This window comes from Papilio polytes, unplaced genomic scaffold, assembly GCF_000836215.1.
Source record: "Papilio polytes unplaced genomic scaffold, Ppol_1.0 DF821733.1, whole genome shotgun sequence".
Classification (NCBI taxonomy): domain Eukaryota; kingdom Metazoa; phylum Arthropoda; class Insecta; order Lepidoptera; family Papilionidae; genus Papilio; species Papilio polytes.
In genome coordinates this window covers 671995-697680 of record NW_013527471.1, presented here as the reverse complement: position 1 = coordinate 697680, position 25686 = coordinate 671995, and the positions used below count along the sequence as shown (strand labels likewise).

Sequence of the window (25686 nt, the reverse complement as noted above, 5' to 3'; positions counted from 1 at the left end):
TCCTCTTTATGTGCGTCTCCTCTGTCGGATAAGGGTAGGCAACGCATCTGCAATTGCGGATGTTTATGGGCAGCGGTTGCTTTCCATTTTCTGGATTCAGGTGGACGCTTGCTCGTTTGCCATCTTATATTACAAAAAAATACAAATTTGGTATATTCAGAACATAAATTAAAAATTAAATTTATTACCTCTTTCCCGCCATCTTGTTTCAGGAATAAATTTATTTCATCCGTGATTTTCTTAAACGCTTTTATAGTCGCTTCTTTATCTAAAGGTTCATTTTCATTTGAACCGAAAATCTTCGGAAAATATTCCGGCAAAAGACGACCTGCAAAAATTTTTTTTATTTTTTTTTTGAAATAGTAGATGAAACCGCATATAATTATATGTTTTGTAAATTATAGTGTTTAAATTTGTCAAATTCTTAATTACAAATGTCAAAATTACCGTTAGCATAATAACCTTGCTTCCTTAATGCAGCTTGGTTATGGTCCGTTTCCTACATGAAGGTATTTTTCCATTAAATTTACCCCCTAAGTTTAATAGCGTGAAAATATATAGCCTAAAGCGTGTTGTAAGTGTAGGGTTTTTTAATACAGAAATAATTATTCAAAAATATACTGTGATTGCTGACATCCTACGCCACGAAGTGATGTGTTTACGCTTTATTATATTAGTATAGAGTATAGATTACCCGGGATAAACAGACAGACAATTTTTATTAACGAATTTCGTTCATCTTTGCGAAATCTGGAGTTTTTTTCTATTTTACGTAAGGTTATTCCAAATTTTACCCGACGTTCTTACGGTGAGGGAAAACATCGTGATGCAACCTGCACATATCGTCGAAGAAATTCAAAGATATGTGTGAAGTCAACCAACCCGCACTGGGCAAGCATGGTTGACTATGGCCTAGTCAACCTAACTTAGGGTAGGCTCCGAACCCCTCGGTGGGGACGTATAGTGAGCTGGTGATGATTGTTGGCGATGCAATAATCCTTTTTATATTTTTACTTTTAATCCTTTTTTTTTTAAAATAAGAATGTTTATTTTTTTATTTATTCTTTTGTAAATATTTGAAGCATTTTGGTTCGAGCAGATGTCTTACGATGCTAGGCTGAAATGTGTATATATTTTTATTAATTTGTAAATTTTTATTAAAAGTTGTTTGGTTTATTTCTTATTATTTTACTCGCGCGTACCTTCTCTTACAAGATCGTCTTTTTCAATGATGATGATGATGATATTCCAAATTTATACGTATATATTAAAAATATGAATAGTTACCTAATAACAAATTAGCGTCAGTGACCGTGAGCGGGCCCCCCTTCCTGTAGCAGGCGGGGCCGGGCTGCGCCCCCGCGGACTGCGGGCCCGCCACCAGCAGCCCCGAGCGGAACATCAACATGGAGCCCCCGCCCGCCGCCACCGTGTTTATATCTGACAGAGACACATGTGTAAGAAAGAGATACACATAATATTTGAGAACAAATATAAAATATTTATCTCTTTTCATCCTCAGTTTATAGCATTTTCCTTCTCTGTCGTACTAAAACGTCTTCATTAAAAATCATATCCTAATATTATAAATACGAAAGTTTGGATGGATGGATGTTTGTTAGAGTTTGTAGCCTAAATGGCTTCACGGATTTCGTTGAAATTTGGTATTAAATGCCGAGGATAGTCTGGAAGAACACATAGCCCACTCAGTTTAGTTTAATTCCACGCGCAGGAGTCGCGGATGAAAGCTAGTTAATATTATAAATACGAGAGTTTGGATAGATTTATGTTTGTGATAGAACATTTAGATGAATACATAGACTACATTTTTCAAACGAGCAGACGAAGTCAGGGTCAAAAGCTAGTATATTTATAAATTACCTAATTGTGGTGCTTGTATGGTAACTCCTGCAGTGGTCGCTTCATGGACATGTTCCAAAGAACCAGCATATCTTGACACGTCCGTTGAAGTACCGCCCATATCGAAACCTTAGTAAAAGAAACAATAATTATTATAACTAACAAGTTTAAATTATTACTGTGTATACTAAAATTGTGTACTATTTCCCTATATTTTGTACTTACCTATAACTGGCAACCCAGTTTCCTTCTGGTATGACGTCATCGCATAACCTACAACTCCTCCAGCCGGACCTGATAAGATCGCTCGGGATCCATTAAATCTAAAACGCAATATTATTCTTCAAAAAATCACCATGACATCGCTCTCTTTCACTCATTACGTGATTTATACCCGTCTCTCTCTTATAACGAAAGTTGCATTATGTCAAACTAAATTGTTACCAAAACTATTGAAACTAGAGGTTCCCAAAATATTTCGTCGCCATCCAAATTAACTTTTTTATATCGCCCCCGGTTTCTAATTTTAAAACTTTTGTATCTTAAACTTTTGTAACTTTGTATCTTAAAAACCTTAATATTTTGAAGCTCTAGCTGGTCTTGGAAATTTATTAAAATTATGGACACTTTTCATACCAAAGAGAACAAAAATGAGAGAGAGAGGGAGGGAGAGAGAGAGAGAGAGAGAGAGAATGGTGCTTTACAATTTTAAAAATATCTCATAAACAATAATCACCATACTAGATATAGCTCGCGACTTCGTCCTCAATACATACAAAAATCGTCTTTACAATATTAGTATATTTCTATACTAACAATGATCACCGCCCACCAAATTTAACTTTTACGTCTTTTTTAATATTATTTACTAGCTATTCCCGTGCGATTTGGAATGAACATTATATTTTATTGTTAACATTCGTCAAATTATCAATTACAAATGTCAAAATGACATGACATGATGACAACATTGCTTCCTTGATGTTGGCAGCAACTCTATGGTCTCTTTCCCACATTAGGGTTTTTAGCCAAAATATTTACCCCCTAAGTTTAATGGCGTTAAAATATAGTCTAAAGCGTGACGCAAGTGTAGGGATTTTTATTAAAAAATATGCTGTAATTGCGGACATCTTGAAACAAAGAAGTGTGTGTTTACGCTTTATTATAATACTAGCAGTTCACATGCGGCTTCATCCGCATGAAGTTATGAAAATTTTATTTTATTGTTTACGTTAAATGACATGACATGACAAACCTTGACGGTCTTGCTTCCTTGATGTTGCCAGCAACTTATGGTCTCTTTCCCGCATTACTGTCTTTATTCAAAATATTTACCCCCTAAGTTTAATCTCGTGAAAATATATAGCCTAAAGCGTGACATAAGTGTAGGGCTTTTTATTAAAAAAGAATTATTTAAAAATATGTTGCAATTGCTGACATCTTAGGCAACAAAGAAGTGTGTGTTTACGCTTTATTATAAGTAAAGATAAAGAAGTATATATTTAAACCATAACTTACAAATTCATCGGAGTCAATCCACCATCAGACTGCATAAACAACACATTGGATCCTTTTAATCCATTGGTAAATCCATTAGCGAACCCTTTAACGTATTCTCGTATGTGCGGCGTGAGGTACGCGTCCGCGCACGCGGTGAACCCGCGCGGCACTACACGTACCATAGAGGTCACCGCGTGCGAAAGAGACACCTGATTGAATCCTAAAAAGTGTCAAATATTACATTCAAACTAACTTTTGCCCGCGACTCCGTCCGCGTGGAATTAACAAAACAAAAGTAGTCTATGTGTTCTTCCAGACTATCCTCTACATCTCTACCAAATTTCATTAATATTTAGACGTTTAGGCTACAAACTGAACATCCATTTATCTAAACTTTCGCATATATAATAATAGCTTTCGCCCACGACTCCGTCCGCGTGGAATTAACAAAACAAAAGTAGCCTATGTGTTCTTCCAGACTATCCTCTACATCTGTACCAAATTTCATTAATATTCAGACGTTTAGGCTACAAACTGAACAAACATCCATCTGTCTAAACTTTTGTATATATAATATTAGTATGACTTTTTATTTAATTTGATAGGAAGAGTTAAGTTAAGGTAACAATAAAAAACCTTTTTCGTCCACGACTCTGTCTGCGTGAAATTATAAAATAATATAAAACATAGCCTATGTTACTCACTGACAACATAACTGTTTTATGGTTTTGAAATCGGATCTGTAGTTTTTGAGTTATTTCATTACAATCAACAAAGTTGCCTTCTTTATAATATTACTATAGATAAAAATAAATATTTACCCAAATCCATGGCTATTTTGCCCACTTTAATCTCATGATCATGGTAAGTATAACTATGTGCGAAAACAACAGCAATACTGTCTATCCCTTTCTCTTTTAATTTCTTCAAATCTTGTCTCACTGCATTTTCATCCACTTCTTTAGTGACCAACATTTTCTGACCCGTAGTTCCATAAACTTCCTTCCAATTATGTTTCGATTTATCGATTTGACAGCGTTCTTCTAACGCCGGTATCACTCTACAGTCAACTTCAATAACCTCTTGGTACAAAACTTCTGGGCGTTTTATATTCTAAATATGAAAAAAAAAATTATGACATACTTAAATTTGTGTCTTAATAGATTTACTTTATGGAATCTTACTGCAGTGTGAACCTACTGTTAGATAAATAAAGCAAACCATGAAATCCTAAAATAAACAATACCTTTGTATGAAGACTTTATCAGAAATAAAACCAGTTTAAATATTATTATCTACTATACTGAATACAGCTATTTTATTCAAGAAATATCTATTACTGTGTCTTTCCATTGAATAAATGTTTTAATTAAAAACCTTATCTTATAAAAACTTGCTTTCACCCGCAACTATGTCCAAGTGGAATTAAAAAAAAAACAAAACTGAATACTCTATGTAATTCTTTGTCTATACAAAGAGAATAGTCTGGAAAGAATTACATAGAGTATTCAATTTTGTTTTTTTTTGGCATAGGCCAAATTTCATTAAGATCTTTTCAGCCATTTAGTCTACAAACTTTAACAAACATCCATCTAAACTTTCTCATTTATTATATTACTAAGAAATAACAAAATAAAAAATTATAAAAAAATCGTATAAAATCCTCAAAATTGCTTATGGGATCTTCATGAAATTTAACACAGATGTAGAACATATTAGGACAGCAATATTAAAAATTAAAAATCTTACCAACTGAAATATATGCGGCCTTGCTTGATTCCCAATATAAAGTAAATCTTTAAAACCTTTATTTATAACGAGCGCCATTTTAGCTCCCTTCCGTTCCAACAATGCATTAGTGGCCACCGTTGTACCCATCCTTATTGATTCAATCAGCGAAGAATTCACTTTTCCATCCTTATCTAAAGCATTTCCTGTTTCCTGTAACATAGTGGTAGTCCATTTAACATCACACTATAGGACCAGCTCACCCCCTATAATACCATGACTAAACACAAGACAAAATATACATTTCAAGTATGAAGTGTACATTTCAAGTGTGAAGTATACACTTCAAGTGTGAAGTATACACCTGAAGTGTGAAGTATATACCTGAAGTGTTAAGTATACACCTCAAGTGTGAAGTATAAACTTGAAGTGTAAAGAATACACTTGAAGTGTAATTATAATAAGTGTAATTACACTTCTAGTATAATACACTTCTTGAAGTGGAAGTCATTCTATATTTCATGTAATGAAATTGAGTGCCAGAGGCCTACTTATAATATACAGAAAATGGATTAGACAATGGAAACATATAGGAAGGGGATATCCTTTATGTGTTATGTCTCCTGATCATTGACATATCTCTCTCTCTCTCTTCTATTCCTATGTCCCCAAACTGGGGCAGAGGGTTTCCATAATACGCCGCCAGCTCGCTATATATTGACGTATCTACTGGCAACTATTTCTGCAATTTTTGATAGCCATTTCATTTCCACCTTATTATATTAAAAAAGTAGTAAAGGTTTCCATCGGTGAAAGATATACATAAAAGCTCCCTTGTTTTATGTAGTACAGGGCAATAATATATCTATGTGTTAATAGTAACATGTATAAATAGTTATCTTACAGTCAGCTGCACAAATAAATATACATTTACCAATTAGAAACTTAAAAATATATTTTATAAATATATTTGTATAAAATATACAAATGTCCTTATGCTTTAAAATATATGTGAATACAAACAAACCTCTTGCAATATCCTTCTTATCGCTTCTCTTGGAGCATCATCATAGTTCTGTGGGTCCACAGATAATAATTTCATGACTCTTACTTTACCATTGGGACAGCGGGCAAACACATCAGTGAATGTACCTCCTCTATCTATAGCAAACTGGAAACCTTTCGGTGGATTCATGGCTTTATCTGGAATTAAACGTAGCTTAAAATTCATATATGACAGTAAAGTAATAATAAAACTGTGAATGATAATGCATTAGTTGAACAAGTTGTTTTAAAACTTTATAAAAATGGGTCTGTTTTTTTCGTATAGGTTACGTGTACGATATATAATTTGACAGTATATATTATTAAGTGAGAAAAAAGACTTTAACATAAAATTAAGCATTTAAATAAGTGTAAGTTCCTACGTTAAATAGATGAAAATGAATAAAGTCAACAAAATTAAAGTTTCAATAATTTAAAAATCGAATATAGAATACCACCTTTAGAACAAAACTGATACTGATAAGACCAAAAATAGAACAACTTCAAGACAATATACTATTATTTAGTACAATCTTCAAGGCTTAGTTTAGTTTGGTTTTCAATATTCATTATCATAATTTTCATATCATTTATCAATACATTAGATTTTAATTTAGCTATTTTAGACCTTTTTCCATACCTGTAAAGTTTGTTTTCAGTTACAGAAGAATTGACAGTGTTTACGTTTGAGTCCTGTGTTACCATTGGTAGATAATGTTACTGAAGTGGAGAAAAGCAGGGAAAACCGTACGGTATAATCAGTATAATGACATTTTCAACGCTAAATTCAATCTCGCAATTAAAAAAAACAAGTGTTTTTCCAACAATTACTTATTAAAATGTTTCCGTCAAATATTTTTAGGTTTATTTTTCTCGCAAAGAAGCAAATACAACGATTTTTAAATAACCTTTTTATCTGAATGCAATCATGCAAAATTAATATTTATAATCTGTTTAAATGTAAACGTCATACCAACCAAACGCCGACATGGAGAAAATTTATGTCAAAATAAGATTTTTCAAGAAGATTATAGAAAGTTATCGAATTTAGTTAGATTTTTACCAATGTTCTTAGTAAGGTGTTCGAAAGGTGATTATTATGGCTCGAAGATATCGCGACGCCGCTGCAAAACTGCAGCAAAATGTTCAAAAACATTTAAAGGAAATGCAGGATCATTTATCGTCTGAAGATGAGGAACCCTTTGAAGTCAGCGTATTGGACGGCGTGTTTCAGAGCTACTCGAGAGGAGGAGGTGATACTAAATTGCTCAATCGGACCAAGAATTTACTAGAAGAAGCTATTAGCGGTCGAAATATAACCTGTCTTATATGTATAGGTTCCATCAAAAGAGTTCATGCTATTTGGAACTGCGACAACTGTTATTCGTATTTTCATTTATCTTGCATACAAAAGTGGGCAAATGACTGCGTTTCTCTCAAAAGTGATGATAATCATGGTCCTATTACTGTATTTGTACCTAAAAAAGTTGAATGGTGCTGTCCAAAATGTCGGCAAGCTTACACCAAGGAACAAATACCTCATAAGTATCGTTGTTTCTGTAGCAAAATTGATAATCCTCCACTCCATCCCTGGTTAATACCACATTCATGTGGTGAGGTATGTGGTAAAAGGCTTTCAACTGGAAATAATTGTAAACACAAGTGCTTACTATTATGTCATCCAGGCCCATGTCCCCCTTGCCCCCAAATGGTTAGTGAAGCATGCTATTGTCTAAAGGAAAATAAAAAAGTAAGGTGTAGTGCTGGGAAATGGTCTTGTGGTAGCCAGTGTAGGAAAACACTACCATGTAAATCTCACAAGTGTGAAAGTATTTGCCATGATAATGACTGCCCTCCATGCAGTTACACAAGCATACAAGCCTGTCAATGTGGGAGTGAAAAGATTAAGCGTCCATGCAATGACTTAGAATGGCAGTGTATTAAAATATGTAACAAACCATTTAGTTGTGGTTACCACAAATGTGACAGAGTTTGCCATTCAGGTAGCTGTGGTCCATGTCCTAACTCGGGACTAAAAGCTTGCCCATGTGGTGCTAATCAGCAGTTTGTTCAGTGTCCAGATGTAATGGAAACATGTTTAGGGACTTGTGGTAAGAAACATGATGATTGTGAGCATAATTGTCCTGAAAAATGTCACAAAGGTCCATGCCCACCTTGCTTAGTAATGATCGAGAAAACCTGTCAATGCACCGCACATACAAGATCGCTTCCATGCAGTAAAGAGTTCAAATGTGATACAAAATGTAGGGGGACTAGACCATGTGGCAAACACGGCTGTGGACGTAAATGTTGTAACGGGAACTGCCCTGCATGCGAAAAGGTTTGCGACAAACCCCTACACTGTGGCCGACACAAATGTACATCAGTGTGCCATCGCGGCCCATGCTACCCATGTCCTTTAGAGTCAAAAATAACTTGCAGGTGCAAAGAAACATATATTACAGTTCCTTGTGGTAGAGAAAAGAATATGAAGCCCCCAAAATGTAGTTTACCTTGTAAGATTAGGTATAAATGTGGTCATTCTGATGATAATCACCATTTATGCCATTTTGGTGACTGTCCACCTTGTAAGGCGATATGTTTTAAGACATATGAAAAATGCGGTCACCAATGTAAAGCTATTTGTCATAAATATGTCACTGTTGTATTTAAGCAAGTAGAAAAGCCAGCTACTCCATGGGAAATACAACCACCAAAGTCAAAAATAATGACATTAGAATGCCCACCGTGCGAGGAACCAGTTGCAATAGCTTGTTTTGGTGAACATGAGGTTGCAAACCAGCCTTGTCATTCCGCTTCAAGGAAACCATGTGGGCGAGAATGTGGCCGCCTTCTTGAGTGCCTTAACCACTTATGTTCAGAAATGTGTCACTTATACAAGCGTAATACTGATTACCCAAATGTGCCTTACTCTTGCAAGCCATGTGATAAAGAATGCTTAATAGACCGTCCAGAAAAATGCACTCATAAATGTGCTATTGGTCATTGTCATCCTGGGCCATGCCCCATTTGTGATATAATGGAACGAGTTCGTTGTCATTGTGGTGTAACTGAATTGTACATAAGATGTAACAAGTTGTCTGAGTGTACAGAAGAAATGTTATGCTGTGGTCAGCAGTGTCCAAAGATGTTGAAATGTGGTCATAGATGTAAGAAATCTTGCCATTCAAATAACTGTAGTGAAAATCAAATATGCTTGAAGAAAACTAAAGTCCATTGTGTATGCGGCAATTTGAAAAAGGAAGTTCCATGCAATTTAGTTCAACAACAAGAAGTAAAAGTTGTTTGTGATAAGAGTTGTGAAGAGAAACAAGCTGCAGCCAAGAAAGAGAAAGAGAGAGAAGAGAAAAGGCTGAAAGAGCTAGAGGAAGAAAGAAACCGCAAAGAGTTAGCTGAGTATGAATGGAAATTGAGTGGCAAAAAGAAAAAATACAAGGAAAAAAAGGTTGTTATTAATAAAGATGAGAGGAATTGGCTTCAGAAATATTGGATAATAATCACATCTGTAATAATATTGGTCATATCATTTTTATATTACATTTTATATCTATGAAGTAATTTTAAATAACTTTTGTATGCAACATACTTTTAACTTGTATTTTAAGGATATGATATTTAGTGAATTACCAAATGGTTTTGATTTTTTTATATGTGTAAAGTGCTTTAACTGGAAGATGTCTGTTTTTCTATAGTTTTTGTGTTTAAATTTGTAGCTTCAAGAATTTTGACAAAAAATTTAATTTTGTCTTAAAATTATTTCATTAAAGTGTTTAGTGTAATTTATAACTCATTAGTAGAGTACCCAAAAGAAGGAGGTAATAAATTCGTGTGTATTTTTTTTATTAGGTTTTTATGTGTGCACCAATATTGATTATAAGTATTCAAAGGTTTTGTAAAAGACAAAATAAAAGACATTATATTTATTTTTTGTTTTATTTAGGTAGATTAAATCATTTGACTAGTGGGATACTACGACTTTCCCTTGTAGATGCAAACGTCGGCCATCAAACATACATAGTTACCAAAACATTAGTAACTTTTGATTTGGTAGCTATATTTCATAAATGGTAATATTGTGTAACTGTCAGTCAGTGACATTGTGTTTACAGCTGTCATTTAACGATAATAATTAGCTTCTTTTTGATAAAGATGTGATATGGTTATCAGTTTTTATCTATTTAATCAAGTACGCTGATTCAAGTCCAATCATGTATAGATTTCAACGAAGTAGTTTTTGATATGTCACATATTTTCTGATCAATTTGTTACCCATTTTGTGCATTTGCTGTTATGTTGCTGAGCTTAGGTAAGCTTAGTACAATTTTATTTGTATACAATGATACCTGTAGCTACGTACGTGTTCGTAGATTTAGAAACTACTGGTTTACCAGTGGAGGAAACTAATCGTACAAAAATTACGGAACTGAGCATGGTCGCTGTGAAACGAGAACATTTGCTAAGAACACTCGCTGGCGCCGCGCCTAGAGTTCAAAACAAACTTACGCTTTGTTTCAATCCTTGTAAAATGGTACATCCTGGTAGTACAGCGACAACAGGTCTTTGTAACGACCTTCTTGAACATGAAACAAAGTTCGATATGAATGCCTTTACTACAATTAATTCTTTCCTCAATATTCTAACTAAACCAGTGTGTTTGATCGCTCAAAATGGACATAATTTTGATTTTCCGATAATTAAAAATCATTTAGAGAAATTATCAGTACAATTTAAAGAGGATCTTTTATGTGCTGATTGCTTGCATGCATTTTATGACATCTTAGAAAAATTGAAAAGTACCCACAATCTAGAACACAAAAATTCAGATGTAATCAAAGACATAACAGTTCCACAATTGAATGAGAAAATCTGTGGTGTTGACGATCAATTTTCCATGCAAAATTACAATGAAACAACACCAAAACAACAGATAATTAAAAACAAAACGGAAAAAGAGATTGATATAAATCTAGCCATCACTAACAATCAAATTTCCATGAAAAATATCAACGAAACAACACCAAAGCAACAACGAATTAGAACCGATCAAACACCAAGAAAATTTGAAAGGAAAAACCTATCAAAAGTACGTAGAAGGTTTCCATGGAGTGGTGCAAAGCCTAAAGATAGTTATAAATTGAAGAATATTTATGAGAGAGTGTTAAATCGAGCAGGCATTGAAGCTCATCGTGCGGAAAATGATTGTATAATGGCCTTAGAAATATCTGCCGCACTTAACAAGGATTTCGTGAAGTGGGTAGATGAAAATCATTGTTTATTTGCTGATGTTAAACCTATGACCATTGGTGTCCCTTTAGGGGAGTAGGAAATGACATTGTTTATTTTTTTTATTAGTTAATGTATTTTTAAGAAATTTTTATAACTGCCTTTAAGAGATTGGTTTACAATTTTAATAGACATTAGATTTTATAAAGACATAAATAAAATAAAACTAAATGTTTTAGTAAATATTTGACAGTTTATAAGGGGGGTTCAGACATCAAAAAGACCAAATATCTATTTATTTTAGGTTTTAAGTGATCTCAAAATATGTACTTTTATTAATGCTTGAGTTGGAAATTTTGCAATTGGTATTAGCCTATTTTTTAATAACTTACAACATTTCCTTATGTATATTTTGACAAGTGATTTTATTGTTAAGGTTTTTTCATTTTTTAGATATGTTTTTAAATATCAAAGTAATTTAATGTAAAATTAAAGAATTATGATATCACTTATTGAAATTACAAATGTACGAGTATATGTTAACAATATGGTCTTATTACAATTAATATATAGGATATTCTATCTATACTAACTATACTTCTTCTATACTTTATTATTATAATAAAGCGTAAACACACACTTCTTTGTTGCCTAAGATGTCAGCAATTACAGCATGTTTTTGAAAATTTTTTTTCTTAAGAAAAAGCCCTACACTTATGTCATGCTTTAGGTATATATTTTTACGCCATTAAACTTAGGGGGTAAATATTTTGGATAAAAACCCTAATGTGGGAAAGTGACCATAAGTGGCTGCCAACATCAAGAAATAAAAGAAAGGTTGCTAAGATTTGTCATGTCATTTTGACATTTGCTATTAATAATTTGACACATGTAAACAATAAAATAAAGTTTTTATAATTTCACGCGGATGAATCCGCACGCGAATAGCTAGTAATAAATAAAATAATTCACAACAGTTGCATAATATTTTCGATGTTTTCATATTGTGTGTTTCTAATGGTGCTATTTTTACATGAAATAGTTATAATGAGATTTTTTTCATATTTACAATACATATAAAAATAGAAAGTGTTTTCTTTGATTTCCTTTTTTTATTAAATCATAATTATATACCATGACTAGGAATAAAATAGTCTCGACATATCGAAAATATACGGAACTATTTTATTGCTTATTACAAAGCTATGTTTGTCTGTACTAATATTGAAATAACTCAAAAACTACTGGGCTGATTTCAAAAATTCTTTCATCATTAAAAAGCTGTTATTTTAAACAATTTAATATAATTGTTACTATCGATATTAATTTAAACACTACACTTAAGATCTCGCCAGGAATGCGCGCGAATATTCAATCCTTCTAATGACATTGACAGCTATCAGCTAAGGACGTGACGTATAAACGTATAACCGACAATCTAGTGTTGCATCAATTCTAGAGCACGGTACTAATTTTCTTCTTAACAGTTATCAGTAATTAATTTCACGATAGCGATATCTCGAGCAACAGCTATTCTGATATGTTCGTATAGACGGCATTTTATAAGAGTCATTAAGCGTCAGTTTCCTTTGCAGGGTTATTGGTGGTGACAGGTATATTATGGGGGTGCACGAATCCTTTCATCCGTCAGGGCACGAAGGGTCTACGTTCAGTAAAAGCGGAGACATGGGTCGGGCAAGCTTACGCGGAGATTGTGTTCCTACTTGGTAATTGGCGGGTAGGTCATTAGTAAAAAATACAGGCGATTTGAGAATCTTTTAGAAATTGCTAAAAAATTAATCTTTATTCATATAGCATATAAATAAATTGCTAGCCAGCTGATTACTAGCACTAACTAGCAATATTTTTTTACACGTAGATGGATTAGCTTCTGCCCGCGATTTCGTTCGCGTGGAATTAAAAATACAAAATTGAGTAGTCTATGTGTTCTTCCAGACTATCCTCTACGTGTATACCAAATGTCGTAGAAATCCGTTAAGCCGTTTAGTCTACAAACTCTAACTAACATCCATTTATCTAAACTTTCGTATTTACAATATTGATAGGATTGCAGGCACCTTAATATTTCGAAGTAATAACATATGTATGTATTTTAAATTTTTCGATTCTCTGGGACTTACTTATCTCTTAATAAACGAATAAACGTTAACGTTTTTAGTACGTGGTACCATTTCTGGTGAACCAATGTGGTTCGTTAGTATACTTGATGGCGGTGCAGAGGGCGCCATTGTCTCTGGCCGTGCCTGCATCTAATAGTCTGGCGTTCGCGTTCACAGCTGTAACTGGCTCTATGGTTGGCGCTGAGGAACCTTTGGATCGTGGTAAAAATATAGAACCATCTAGAAAATTTTTTTAAGTACAAAATCACCGTAAAGTTAATTAATTCTGTTCATTTCAGGTTCAATCTTTGGTATTTCGCTAATTATAATCGGGACTGCTTTATGCTGTTGGGATAAAAGCTATTGAATGTTTTGGAAGATTATCGATAGATGGCAGTATTATAAAACGATCTTTTTCACCGTGAAAGATTTTTTTAAAATGGATATGTATATGTGATTAAATTAAAAATATATTTATTCTGTTGAAATATTTTTTTTGGTGTTTGTTTTACTTGTGTAAGTGCGAAATAAAAACTACAAAAATACTTAGTTCCTTTTATTGCATCTATAAGTACATTATGACAATTGTACAAATAAACAGCCACAGAAATTAGTAAGCGTTTTATATTCTTTGCAAAATATAAAAAATATAAGTACATTTATTCCTTAAAGGAAAGCTGTTTATAAAATGTTCAATACACAATAATAAATTAGAAATCTCTAATTCTGATTTTATTAAATTAATTTATGTACATCGTTATTGTACATTTATATTGATGTAGAAAACATTTTCGTTAAGTAACGATGGTCCTACTTTATTTACTAACGATAGTTACATGACTAGACCTAAATGGACTAGAAATACAGGTTACCTAGACTGAATTGACTTTAATTTATTCTGAAAACATTTTTCAAATGTTCATTCTCATTTAATAATTAATTATTATACAGTACATTTCTTTTTTCTGCTATTTGATTGATTTTGTACATTTTACTTAGTAAATGTTAAGTGATTTTTAGAATAAAGCCTTTAAACTGTATTGGAGGTATGATACAGCTAAATTCCACTTTGATTTTAAAATAATATTAGATAACAGTTAAATTAATGAATAATTTAAAACACGTAACGATCAATTTTGTAAACAATTTAATAAATTAGTGTGGAAAATAATTTTTAAACAAAAAAAGTTAACAGTTTTTGACAAGTTCAATGATTGAGTATAATCTGTGCAATGTACGAGAAACGCGGGTTTCTTCTGATGCGAGGTTATGTCTTTCCGCCAACAGAGATCGCGCGCGTTCCGCGTCACGCGACGCCGAACGAGTTATATGCGCCGCTTCAACTCGCAGCGCTGTATTCCGCTTGTATAGGGAATCTATTTCTTTTTTACGATCTGAAAATGAAATTATAGGACTTGTAAAACACAGAAAAGTTCTAGAATAAAGCAGATTGATGAAGAAACACATAAAAGTAGATTATTGAATTGACATGGCAACACATTACAGCGTGTAGAGATGTAACTCGATTAAAATTGATGACCTGCAGATCTCACGGTTTACATGGGTAAAACAATCCGCTCGATTCAAGTCAAGGATAGTTAGCGGTTAATCGGCTGTCATAGTTATAGTGCATCGTGTTGAGCCGTTAGCGGATAATTTGGTTGCTGAAGTGCAGCTCGGTAGTTTAAATATGTCTAGCTCGGTTTTTTAACTAAATCTAGTAAAATGTAATTAAATGTTGATTTATGATTGCGAAGTTCTTGTAAATATTCGCAAGGACAGATTCGTAGTATAGTTGCATACATACCGTTTTCAAAATCTCTATAATTACTTATAATAGCCTCTATTCCCGGCCAAGATTTATCATCCACTTGACAACTAAAGTCTTGGACTCTGTCTATATTTCCGTCATACATTTCTCTGACACCAGCCGCGGAGTTTTGTGGTTCATCCATCGACGTTGCTTGCGATGAAGTTATATTTGAAGCATTCTGTGTACTTTTTAATGATATTATATTAGAGATATTTGGTATATTTAAATTAGGATAATTGTGAAATGGTTGTTCTTGTATGGCTTTTTGGATGTTTTCGCTATCGAAGCCTGGGTTTAAATCTCGTTTTCTTGTATCCTGGCCACTGAAATGTTTAACACTTCTGTCGGCCATCTTTGATAAACGATTTAATTCTGAAAAATTCTTTTCTGCCAATAATCGAATACTGTCTCCATCTTCACTGGAGGAATCTAATCTTTTCTTTATTAGGTTGTTATTTTCGCTGACGTGATTTTTAATTTCTGTTAACATTTGTAACTGGCCATTCGGGTCTAAGTCTGTTGGTTCCGAATATAATTTAGGTTGTTTTAAAATTAGATCCGTTTCCAAACAGCCGTTACGACGTTTTCTTTCTCTGACTATTGCACGCCATGCTCTTTCATAACCTGTAATTATAAGTTCTAGGAATACAAATGTTATAAATAATAATTGACTTGGGTTACTATCGAGCTTGTGGTTCAAATTTCTTATTACTAACGTGAGCAGTGTCCAAACACAGGCTTCTAGATACTTCGAAATGGTTATAAGGAATACAATTTAGAAATCTCTTTAAAGTACCTTCTTATATTTAATTATAAAACAGTACTGTAAACAATCTTACATCTTACTAATATTATAAATGCGAAAAAGCTGAACGGAACTCAATGAAATTTGTCATAGATGTAGAAGACAGTTTGGAAGAACACATAGTCTACTTAATTTTTCAAAAATCCACGCGGATAGACTAGCGAGAGAAAGCTAGCTATGAATATATGTAAAAAATCTTCTTACTCTGTTTATATTTAGGTGTAACATGCATTAAACTCAGCTGTGACAGAAACATTTGTTTTCGATGTCTGACTTGTTCGTTGTCATTGACATCAGCCCGTCGTATTGTTACTGTAGGAGATGAATTCAACATAGCTGTTGAAGGTTCCGTGTTATCATGGAAGATCTTATCCAATCTCCCCGCAGCGATGTAGGCGGCAGCTATCGAATCTCTTTTTAATATTCTCTCCATTCTTTCTAATTCTTTTTCTGGAAACAATTGATGATATGTTAATTATACAGCCACAATGGACTTAACGGAGATAATCTTCCCAATAGCTCAAGTAGAATATTTGATATTTTTAGTATGGTCTGTGAATAAATTCCTTAATGAAAGTACCACTTTAAATAAAGGATTAAATCAAGGAATAAAAGCGTAACATGATATGGGCATGTTATAAGAAGGATGAAGCGCATAACAAGGAGGACGTTAGTTATGAGTGTGGTACACCGGTAGAGGTAGACATAGCAAGAGATGGATTGAGTGAAAGGTGACATGATCAAGAAGGGAGTGATGACTGAGATGACGTATGATAGAGTTAAGTGGAGAGTAAAATTCTCATGCGCCGACCTTAAGGGAGTAGGAAAAGTAGGGTTGATAGTCTGTACAAATACCTAAAACAATGAGTTATGTTATTTAGATATACTTACCTTTGTAAACTATTTGTGTTGCCAAATTAAGTCCAGCTAGAAAATCTATTTTTGTACTTTCATGTACGTCTTTTGGGCTTTCGTTATCGTTAATAATTGAATTGTATTCTTTCAACTCGTCTTCGTCATAATCACTATCATCTGTATTATAATCGAGTACTTTAATTCTCGTATTTGTAAACTCTTTGTGTATCTCAGCTTTCATTTTCTCTGGTGTTATAATGTTTTTGAGGTTATCCAATATTTTCTTTTCAAATTTCTGTACATCTTTACCGTCACGGTTTGATAAATATTTCATTCTACGTAGCCGTTTCTTCTTTTCATAAACGTCCAGTGAACTGATCTCTTCCACTTTTGACACTTTGGTGCGTATGTTCGTGATGACAATTTTAGGTTGTAGTTTGGAATCCATTTGATAAGGGCAGGCGATATACAGTTTATCATTTGGTTTTGGTTGGTCAAATGGCTTTTGGAATTCATCTTGTGTGACTGTCTTAGTATGATCATTATTAACAAATGTTTGTGTAATCTTTTTATCGTTTTCAACTATCATAGGGACTTGGTAAACTATTTGGGGATTCATAATAACTTTTTGGTTAGGCGCTTGGAATACATCTGTGTTTTTAGTAGATAGAGTTTGTAGAACATTGTTAGATTTGACTACATGAACCTCTTTATTTAGGGTCACGTTTTGAGGTTTGTTCTTTACTGAAGAATCAGTAGACACTTCGGCAGATTTATTTTCATTTGTTGATGCTTTAACTACTTTGTTATCGTTAGTTTTATTATTTTTAATCATCATTACATTTGCCGGGAATTGAACATTGCTTAAGTACAAAAAGTTTGGTTGTAGTACAACGTTCTTTGTGTCCGATTGGGGAGGTTTTTCTATTACTTTTTTACCTTTCAAGTCTTGCTCTTGTGAGGTTCCTTGGCACTTCTCCTTCACGACAATCTTGTTGCCGTAGATTTGATTTTCTGTGATTAAATTCTCAAAATCATTTTCGTCACAGTTTTCTTGATGCATTCTTTTTAATGCAACCACTTTTGAGGACGATACATTGTCTTTGAGAATTTCATCTTTACTTTTCTTTCCTTGGCCGGACAGTCGTGAAGGAGCTTGCAGGTTTTTTGAATCGAAACTGGTTCTTTGAACTAAAACTTGCTGATTTTGTTGTTGGATAGTAACTAACATCTTTGAATTGGAAGGATTTTTGTTTTGAATGAATAATATTTGATTTTTCTGATCATTTATATTGCCTTCTGGTTGCTTAGTAACAAAACAAGGTTTTGTTTCCACATTAGGGTTGAATAGCATTTGAGTTGCTGGCATTTGAGATGGATATGTCAATTCTTTTGATTCTGGTGTTAGATTTAGTTGATTAGAATCATTTGGTTGAAACTGTGTCTCCGTTTTATTGATCATTTCTGCAGCGTTTATCAAAGTACTTATATTATTGGAAGCCGGTGATGGAATTGCTTTTACATCTTCTGCTTTTTTCAAATCTGATTGTGCGGTTTTTATAACAATATTACTTTGAATTTCAACTTTAGAATTGCTGTCGTTTTTTGCTGGAAACGTAGGATTGATTGGCTTTTTTATGTTTACTTGAAATGCATCTGGAGGGTTGGTGACACATTTCATATCGATTTTGCTTATTGGAATGCTAGTTTTTAAGCTGAATCGTTCGTTTGTTTTCTTTTTACCATCTTTGTGTTGTGTTGGTATCGTTACTGTTGCGCCGGAACCTTGAACGAGTGAAGTTATACTCATTTTTGATTCGGTTATTGGATCTGTTTTTACTTCAGGTAAAGATGTTACTGGAATTACAGCAGGACTGAAGTTAGCTTCAAAATCAGTCTGCGGTTTAGGATTTTCTACAGTCGCGGGCTGTGGGTCTATTGTTTTTGATTCATTTGTTTTTTCTTCTTGATTCGTTGTTGGTATTGAATTGTTATTAGGAACTGGAAATGGCATGAAATCTGAATTTGATTCGGGATGGGGTAACGCGGCTTGGGACGGTTGAACTACACCAGGGTAGGAGACCGGTTGAAACGCTGAATATCCGGGTATAGAATAAATATAACCACCGTAATTTGGATAACCAGGTTCAACTTGTTTTGTAGTTGTTACGCTTGGATTTGGATTGGGTATTGATGATGGGGAAATTTTTGGGGAATGTGGGATTGGCTTAGGAGGTAGGAATGGTGGGTTGTCTAGGAATCTTGATTCTTCTTGTTGTTTAAATGAATCAGGTGGTTTGATTGGAGGTACGGACTCCTGGGGTGCGGGGTTTCTTTCTTCTTGTTCAGGGGTAATAGTTTCGACTGGTTTTGGTCTGGCTGTGAAAATACGAAAATAATATTAAAAACAGTAATAAATTATTTTCTCACCTATAAAACATGTGCATGTTTATGTTAATCTAATTTTTACATTTAATTGTGTATTTTATCTCTCGGTCTCTCAAAGAACTATAATACTACTTTTAAAGTTCAAAAACATCGTAAAAAGATGAAAATGGGTTGTACATGCAAAACAAAATCTTTAAGCGGGTTCGAATCGGGCAAAAGCAAAGCAATTGAAATATTAAACTTTAAGAATTATTTATCTACTTATTTTTATCATAGGATAATTAGTTATAATGAATATTACATATTCGTAATTTATCGAAAAATACTTGTGAGTACGTTTTCGTAACATATTTGTATTAGATTTGTGCAGCGCCTCTACTGGGCGTAAAGTACACTAAATTACTCATACAAATATGAATAACGTTACGAATACGTTCTCGAAACTGTTACGCAAATACTCGTGATAGCACTCTGGATTATTTCTACTTAACGTTCTGACCAGGTGTTACTTACGATTTTTAACTTGATGTCCCATTTATTGTTAACGTCTAAATAAAAAAAGAAATTAAAAAGACCTATGAAGTTCTCTCGTGCTTATTTTTAAAATCAGTTTATTTCATTTTTAGGCTATCATTGTTTTATTTTAGTTTTTAACGAGAATTATAGTATTTCTAGTATAAGGATTCTGTTGAAAATACTAGCGATACAAGTAAATGTCCATCGCCGTTTCTATTTGCACAAGTACAGAAACATTCCCCTCACTATTTCAAGCTGGTCAAAGTCGAGGAGGGATTTTACAATTTGCAGGAAAGTAGTTCGGTATATTCGTCTATTTGTAAAATAGTAATTGAGATAGTATTAAGTGTTTGTTCAATGAAAAGTTATTTTGCATATCTTAAATAGTATGACACTGACGTATTTATAGTTTCTGTTTTATTTACCTTTTAGGCTATTAATATTTCTAATTGATTCCTTTATTAGTTTTATTTAACTTACCTTCAGTAATAGAATTAAGGCAAGGACAGACAGATGTTTGAGATTCTTTTAATTATTAATATCTTTTTAAAACTAAGATATCGTAACCAATAACGATCTCATTCATCTAATGGGTTATTTTGTATTTTTATGCTTATTCGGTTACCTTTTTACTTAAAAACACATTTTTATAATCTGGTAGAACGTAGATCATCATCCCCCTGCCTTATCCTACTCCCGTAGTGTCGGTGCCGGGTTTTCGTCCTCCAAATAACTCTATCATACGTCATCTTAGTCATCACTCCCTTCATGTCACCTTTCACGCAATCCATCCATCTCTTTCTAGGTAAAATGTTATATATATTGGCTTTGTTTAAAGATTGGCTTACATTAGTCTTTAGAAAAAATCTGAAAGCAATCTGTTTTATGAGTAACAAGTTGCCTTTTAACATCAGGTGATTATCAGAACCCTAGTAATTTACCTACAGGATGTCGCTGTTGTTTTAAGGTTATGTTCATAATCATCAGCTTATATTAAGTCTCCACTGAGGCGCTCGGAGCCTAACCGAAGTTGTTGACTATGCCATATTCAATGCTGGCCCAGTACGTGTTGGTGGACTTAACACATATTATATAATTTCTTAGTCGATATTTGCAGACTTAAGGATGTTTTCTTTCGTAGTTAAATTGGAGATAAATGTACATTTGAAATTTGAACAGCACATGTACATGGTGGGATTCGAACCCAAGACCAGCAGGTTATGTCAAGTGCGTAGCAAGCAAATAAACTGTTACAGCCATACAAATAAATGAGGTATAACGGTAAACTTAGGAATATACTGAGTATAAGCAAATATTAGTACAAATTTTGCTTATACTTGGTTTATTCCTAAGTTTGATTTTATATCACGTTTATTTGCAAGGTTGTTAGGCTTTTATTGTAATACTGAGATCTTAGTTTATGTCTAAATATTGGTATCTCATCTTTTTAGTAAAGGAAGCCTTTACCTGTCAAATTTTAATTAGAAATTCGATTGAAGCGTTTTTTTTTTTACTAATACACTTTATTAATTGACTAACATCTCTCTAAAAATTACGTAGACGCAACACCGAAGAAGAATCCGCCGACGAAACCGACGGATAAGCAGCTGTTCTTCTTCACGAAGCGTAGAAACTTCTCCATGAGGTGCTGGCAGTGACTTACACCTTCTTTCACCTTCTCCCAGTTGACGTGTAAATATCCCAGTTCACAGGCAAAGTGGAGAAGAATTATACCTCCTCCTAAACCAAATGCCGCTACCTTCCCCACCTTAGATACCCCCACACCTGTTACCCAACCGCAGAATGTCCCCAAGAATAAGTTTGTGCTAGAAGAATGCTTACTGATTTTATTTATTGTAACGTCAAAGACGGACTCCTCTTTAGGCTTAGATGTGTATTTCGAAATATCAGATAGGTTGAGATCTGGTATAGGTTTTGCCATCGGCTGGCATTTTTTCATTCAGACGCTTTTTCAGCTTTTTGTTTTGTTAGGTTTTTGTAGTTTATACGATTGACAGAAGATAATTTATGACAGATGTTTGAAGTGTAAACTGATTGTCTATGGGTGTGGTTTAGAAATTGAAATGTAAAAATTTCGTTCTGAATTCCATATTATGTGCACATTGTCTTATGCATTCTATTTTCTTTTATAAAAAAACATATTAAATTTATACTATTGCGTAAAACATTGTAGTTTATCGGAATATCGTCAATATAAAAATATTGTAATCTATTCTAATGTTATAAAGAGGAAAGATTTGTATTTTTGTATGTATTGAAATAACTCAAAAACTACTGGGCCGCTTTTAAAAATTCCTTTACCGTTAGGAAGGTATTTATCTGTAAGTAACATAGGCTATGTCTTTTTAGTATTTTTTAAATTCACGCTGGCGAAGTCACGAGCAAGAGCTAGTAGCTTATAAACTTGTCAGAATTAGTCTAAAACGATATTTAAAAGTTACGAAAAGGTATTAATATTTAAAATATGCTGATATTTTATCAATTAAGACGTCTCTTATTTAAACCCTGAATATTTATTTTCAGGTCACCAACATCAATACTTGAACTATCATGTCACCTTAAAGTAAGAAGCCATAGGCTTTAAAAAAAAAAAGGCTTTCATGTAAAAATTTTTGCATATTACTGCCCTAAAAGGTTTTAACAATAACTAGCTTTTGCCCGCGACTTTGTCCGCGCGGATTTAAAAAAGTAGCCTATGTGTTCTTCCAGACTATCCTCTACATCTATGTCAAATTTCATCGAGATCCGTTCAGCAGTGTCTACAAACTCTAACAAACATCCATCTAAACTTTTTTATTTATAATAGAAGATTACTGTTATTTGAAATATTCATATTTATACTTTATAATACTGTTGAGATCTTCATATTCGTAACACCTGGTCATCTGAAATATCCACAATACAACTACAAGTCTACATTGAAGCGCTGCGGGAAAGGGAAAGGGAGGTTTGTGATGAAACAAAAAAAACTACAGCGAAGGGGGGAGCAGCAACCATTGCTTCACCCCCCAACACCAAGCATGCAAATTTATAATTCCACTGAATGTATTTGTTCAATAAAGTCATTTTCCACTTGTTAGGTATTGTCCATATCGTGTCTAACTATATATGTACACTGCGACTCTTGCAATCGCTGGCTAAATGCGAGAAAACAAAGAAAAAAATTCGTGAAAATCATCGAAACACCTATTAAAAGCTAAAATTAATAATAACTATCTAAGTTAAACGTACAAAGAGGTTTTTTTTGTTGCTTATAAAAAAAGTTATTCCGCATCAGCCGGCCGCCCGCTCCGGGAATACTGCGGGGAACTCTGACACTTATCACATATCCAGTAAGATAAATTGTCGCGAAGCAAACCGCCTCAATTTGTAAGCCTACTTATATTTAAACCGCGAACGCGGAGCGACCGGCGTGACGTCACAACACTTTACAGCGAAACGGTTCAAATTGCATCTATCTCTTTCATTCCAAACGTTTGCATGATTTAAACAAATAAATTATTGAAAGTCCTTTATAATAAACGTATTTAAAATCACGTAAAAATTGATTTATAAGAAATAATACTAATAAGGCAGTATAAATGACTAATATTATATATTGCAAACTCAAAATGTCAAATTGAATTGTCTATGGTGAGATGAATCGTTGTCCGCCATAGATAACATCGTATAAAAATATAAAAGTAACTTATAATACTAAATCATGAAAAAAAAAATGCGAATTTAAAGACAAACCGTTCCACTGTAAAGCGTCAACTTCGATACGATCTCGCCATCTCATTCCTACGTATAGAAAAAGAACGAGACGCACCGACATTACCATATATTATTAAATATCGCACAACTATCTACACGCCTGCACCGGGCAGTACTTCCCACTATTTAACACCATTTTGACATTTCTGACCTAACACGTGTCAAAAATCTAAAAAAATAAACGGACGTCATCGATTCCCAGCCCACAATCGGTAGAAAAAACAAACTTACTCTAACATTTGACAGCTGTCAACGCCGACGCGCGTCAGATGCGACACGCGTCAGATGCGACACCGGTCAACTCTGACGCCTGTCAGACATGACGCCTGTCAGCTGTGACAGCTGTCATCGTATAAGACTGTAGGAACTCTATTGCGTGTATTGCACTTCGATTCCACTCAACTCCCCACAACATTTACAAATTCGAGAGACAGAGAGATTTAATTTACACAATTAAAGTTTTTAACAATAAAACAGCAATTATTAGGTCAAATAAGACAATACATTCTACTTTAGCTATAAAATTATACATATTTATGGCCTTTTGAAATTTTAAGGCACATTATTGCCTTCCAGTACATTTGGTAAAGAGAAAGGATTTTTTTAATTAAATTTTACTCGCATTCAATATTGGTTTTTTATTTTAGTTTAGATATAAACTAAATCCTTTCTCTTTTTACATTTAAAAGTTTACACAAAATTATGTTTTCGATACAATATTATACCTAATGGATATAATTACGATTATTTGTTACAAATATAATATTATATGTAGAATGTTGTGACATTGTTTGTGGATGTATTTATCTTCACAATTACTAATAAAACTTTATGTACAAAATCTTTACTTTACAAGTTAAAAACAAAGTTTTGGGATATTTCAAATGAAAAGTATACAATAAAAATGTGATTATTTACTGAAAGTGATTCTCAAATTTTCTTTACAAAATGTAAGCGTAGTAAAAACCTCGCAGTAAGGCAACCATTATTAACTGTGTTATATATACCGATATTTGTATATATATGAAGTTTTGCTAGTAAAGTACAGTCGGGGAAATCAGCGATGTTTTAATTTAGAAAAATTGTCTTATTAATTACAACGAAAACTCCGCTATTTACAAAAACTAATTAGATAGGAGTGAGGGCACATAAGGATAAAAATAAGAAACTATCCAAACATTACTAACCGATTTTTTTTGTCGTATAGAGCCATTTAGCTGCGTTGTATTGTATTTTATTACAAAATATTCATACAATTGTAGCTTTTAAACAACACCGCTAATTAGCCCTATTGTACATCTACCGTGTTCTCGCTTGTATGAGCGAGTATTGTGTACTATCGGGGAATTTGGTGGTGTTATAATTTAAAACTGCCAATTGAACGTATTGAACGTATGGAATAAAAACAAATAGGACGCTTTTTAATGTATCTGTATAAAATATTGGTCAGTAAGTACAGTTTTAATTACATTTCATTATTATTCCCTTATCGCACAACTCACTGTTAATGAATTGGTTATTTGCAAGAGGTAGTGTTTGTAAGGAATAAGACATTTTTTCTGTAAGTAGAAGACCGCAGATTTCCGCGACTGTACTTGTGTGCGTTCGTTAATATTTCAATTATCACATTTATATTTAAATACGCATATAAACCTACTACAAACGTTCAGTTCCGACAGTTTTAACTAAACAGTCGAATGTGTAGGCATAACATTAACTGTATTAAAGAATTCTAATGTCACCTACACACAGTCGTATTCTGAAACCTGTCATTTAAAACGTTTGTAGTTGATTTAAGGGTCGCGAATGTGTGTGTTGCGTACAGTGAGCGTCACGTGGCGAGGGCGAGGGCGTGTGTGGCATGTGTGGCATGTCCTGTGCGGTGTGTGGCATGTCCTGTGTGGTGTGTGGCACGTGTGGCATGAGACGGCGGTCACGCGGGCGCGTCCGCGTTGCTCTCACCGCGCTCCGTGTCCGCGTCGTGCGCGAGGTCCGGCTCGTAGGGCCTGAAGGGTCTGTATATGAGCGGCGCGCGG

The 25686-nt window shown here is 33.7% G+C and overlaps 5 protein-coding genes across 5 annotated transcripts in view; 3 read left to right on the top strand and 2 right to left on the bottom strand.

Moving 5' to 3' along the window:
* LOC106108205 (5-oxoprolinase) overlaps nt 1–6699 on the bottom strand; it is a 25526-nt gene extending 18827 nt beyond the window's left edge. The window contains exons 1-9 of the mRNA XM_013289304.1: nt 6591–6699; nt 6116–6291; nt 5110–5301; nt 4182–4473; nt 3379–3580; nt 2086–2183; nt 1882–1989; nt 1288–1440; nt 189–328 (exon numbers count right to left, since the gene is read on the bottom strand). Of these exons, the coding sequence (XP_013144758.1) occupies nt 189–328; nt 1288–1440; nt 1882–1989; nt 2086–2183; nt 3379–3580; nt 4182–4473; nt 5110–5301; nt 6116–6283 (1353 nt within the window). The 5' untranslated portion in view covers nt 6284–6291; nt 6591–6699. The remainder of the gene's footprint in view (nt 1–188; nt 329–1287; nt 1441–1881; nt 1990–2085; nt 2184–3378; nt 3581–4181; nt 4474–5109; nt 5302–6115; nt 6292–6590) is intronic.
* A 399-nt stretch (nt 6700–7098) lies between these two features.
* LOC106108291 (NF-X1-type zinc finger protein NFXL1) lies at nt 7099–10076 on the top strand. Its single transcript, XM_013289420.1, has one exon. It carries the CDS (start codon nt 7232–7234, stop codon nt 9704–9706), a length of 2475 nt encoding a protein of 824 aa, XP_013144874.1. The 5' UTR covers nt 7099–7231; the 3' UTR covers nt 9707–10076.
* Nucleotides 10077–10255: 179 nt separating this feature from the next.
* On the top strand, nt 10256–13989 carry LOC106108298 (transmembrane protein 234). The gene is made up of 4 exons (XM_013289431.1): nt 10256–10459; nt 12972–13114; nt 13556–13718; nt 13796–13989. The coding sequence occupies exons 1-4, from the start codon at nt 10444–10446 to the stop codon at nt 13861–13863; spliced, it is 390 nt and encodes a 129-aa protein (XP_013144885.1). The 5' UTR covers nt 10256–10443; the 3' UTR covers nt 13864–13989.
* On the top strand, nt 10466–12003 carry LOC106108232. The gene has a single exon (XM_013289333.1). The coding sequence runs from the start codon at nt 10490–10492 to the stop codon at nt 11474–11476; it is 987 nt and encodes a 328-aa protein (XP_013144787.1). The 5' UTR covers nt 10466–10489; the 3' UTR covers nt 11477–12003.
* Nucleotides 13990–14150: 161 nt separating the features above from the next.
* LOC106108290 lies at nt 14151–25680 on the bottom strand. The gene is made up of 5 exons (XM_013289419.1): nt 25613–25680; nt 17006–19348; nt 16319–16564; nt 15304–15933; nt 14151–14890 (listed from the first exon to the last, which is right to left on the bottom strand). The coding sequence occupies exons 2-5, from the start codon at nt 18981–18983 to the stop codon at nt 14685–14687; spliced, it is 3060 nt and encodes a 1019-aa protein (XP_013144873.1). The 5' UTR covers nt 18984–19348; nt 25613–25680; the 3' UTR covers nt 14151–14684.
* Between the last annotated feature and the right edge of the window lie 6 nt (nt 25681–25686).

Bases quoted from the DNA above. Each gene is read 5' to 3' on its own strand.
- LOC106108291 (XM_013289420.1), top strand. From the start codon at position 7,232: ATGGCTCGAAGATATCGCGACGCCGCTGCAAAACTGCAGCAAAATGTT.
- LOC106108298 (XM_013289431.1), top strand. The intron at 13,115-13,555 runs GTAGGTCATTAG...TAACGTTTTTAG, and splicing joins TCCTACTTGGTAATTGGCGG to TACGTGGTACCATTTCTGGT. The intron at 13,719-13,795 runs GTAAAAATATAG...TGTTCATTTCAG, and splicing joins TGAGGAACCTTTGGATCGTG to GTTCAATCTTTGGTATTTCG.
- LOC106108232 (XM_013289333.1), top strand. From the start codon at position 10,490: ATGATACCTGTAGCTACGTACGTGTTCGTAGATTTAGAAACTACTGGT.
- LOC106108290 (XM_013289419.1), bottom strand. From the start codon at position 18,983: ATGCCATTTCCAGTTCCTAATAACAATTCAATACCAACAACGAATCAA. The intron at 15,934-16,318 runs GTAAGAAGATTT...TTATAATTACAG, and splicing joins TACACCTAAATATAAACAGA to GTTATGAAAGAGCATGGCGT. The intron at 14,891-15,303 runs GTATGTATGCAA...TTTCATTTTCAG, and splicing joins TTATAGAGATTTTGAAAACG to ATCGTAAAAAAGAAATAGAT.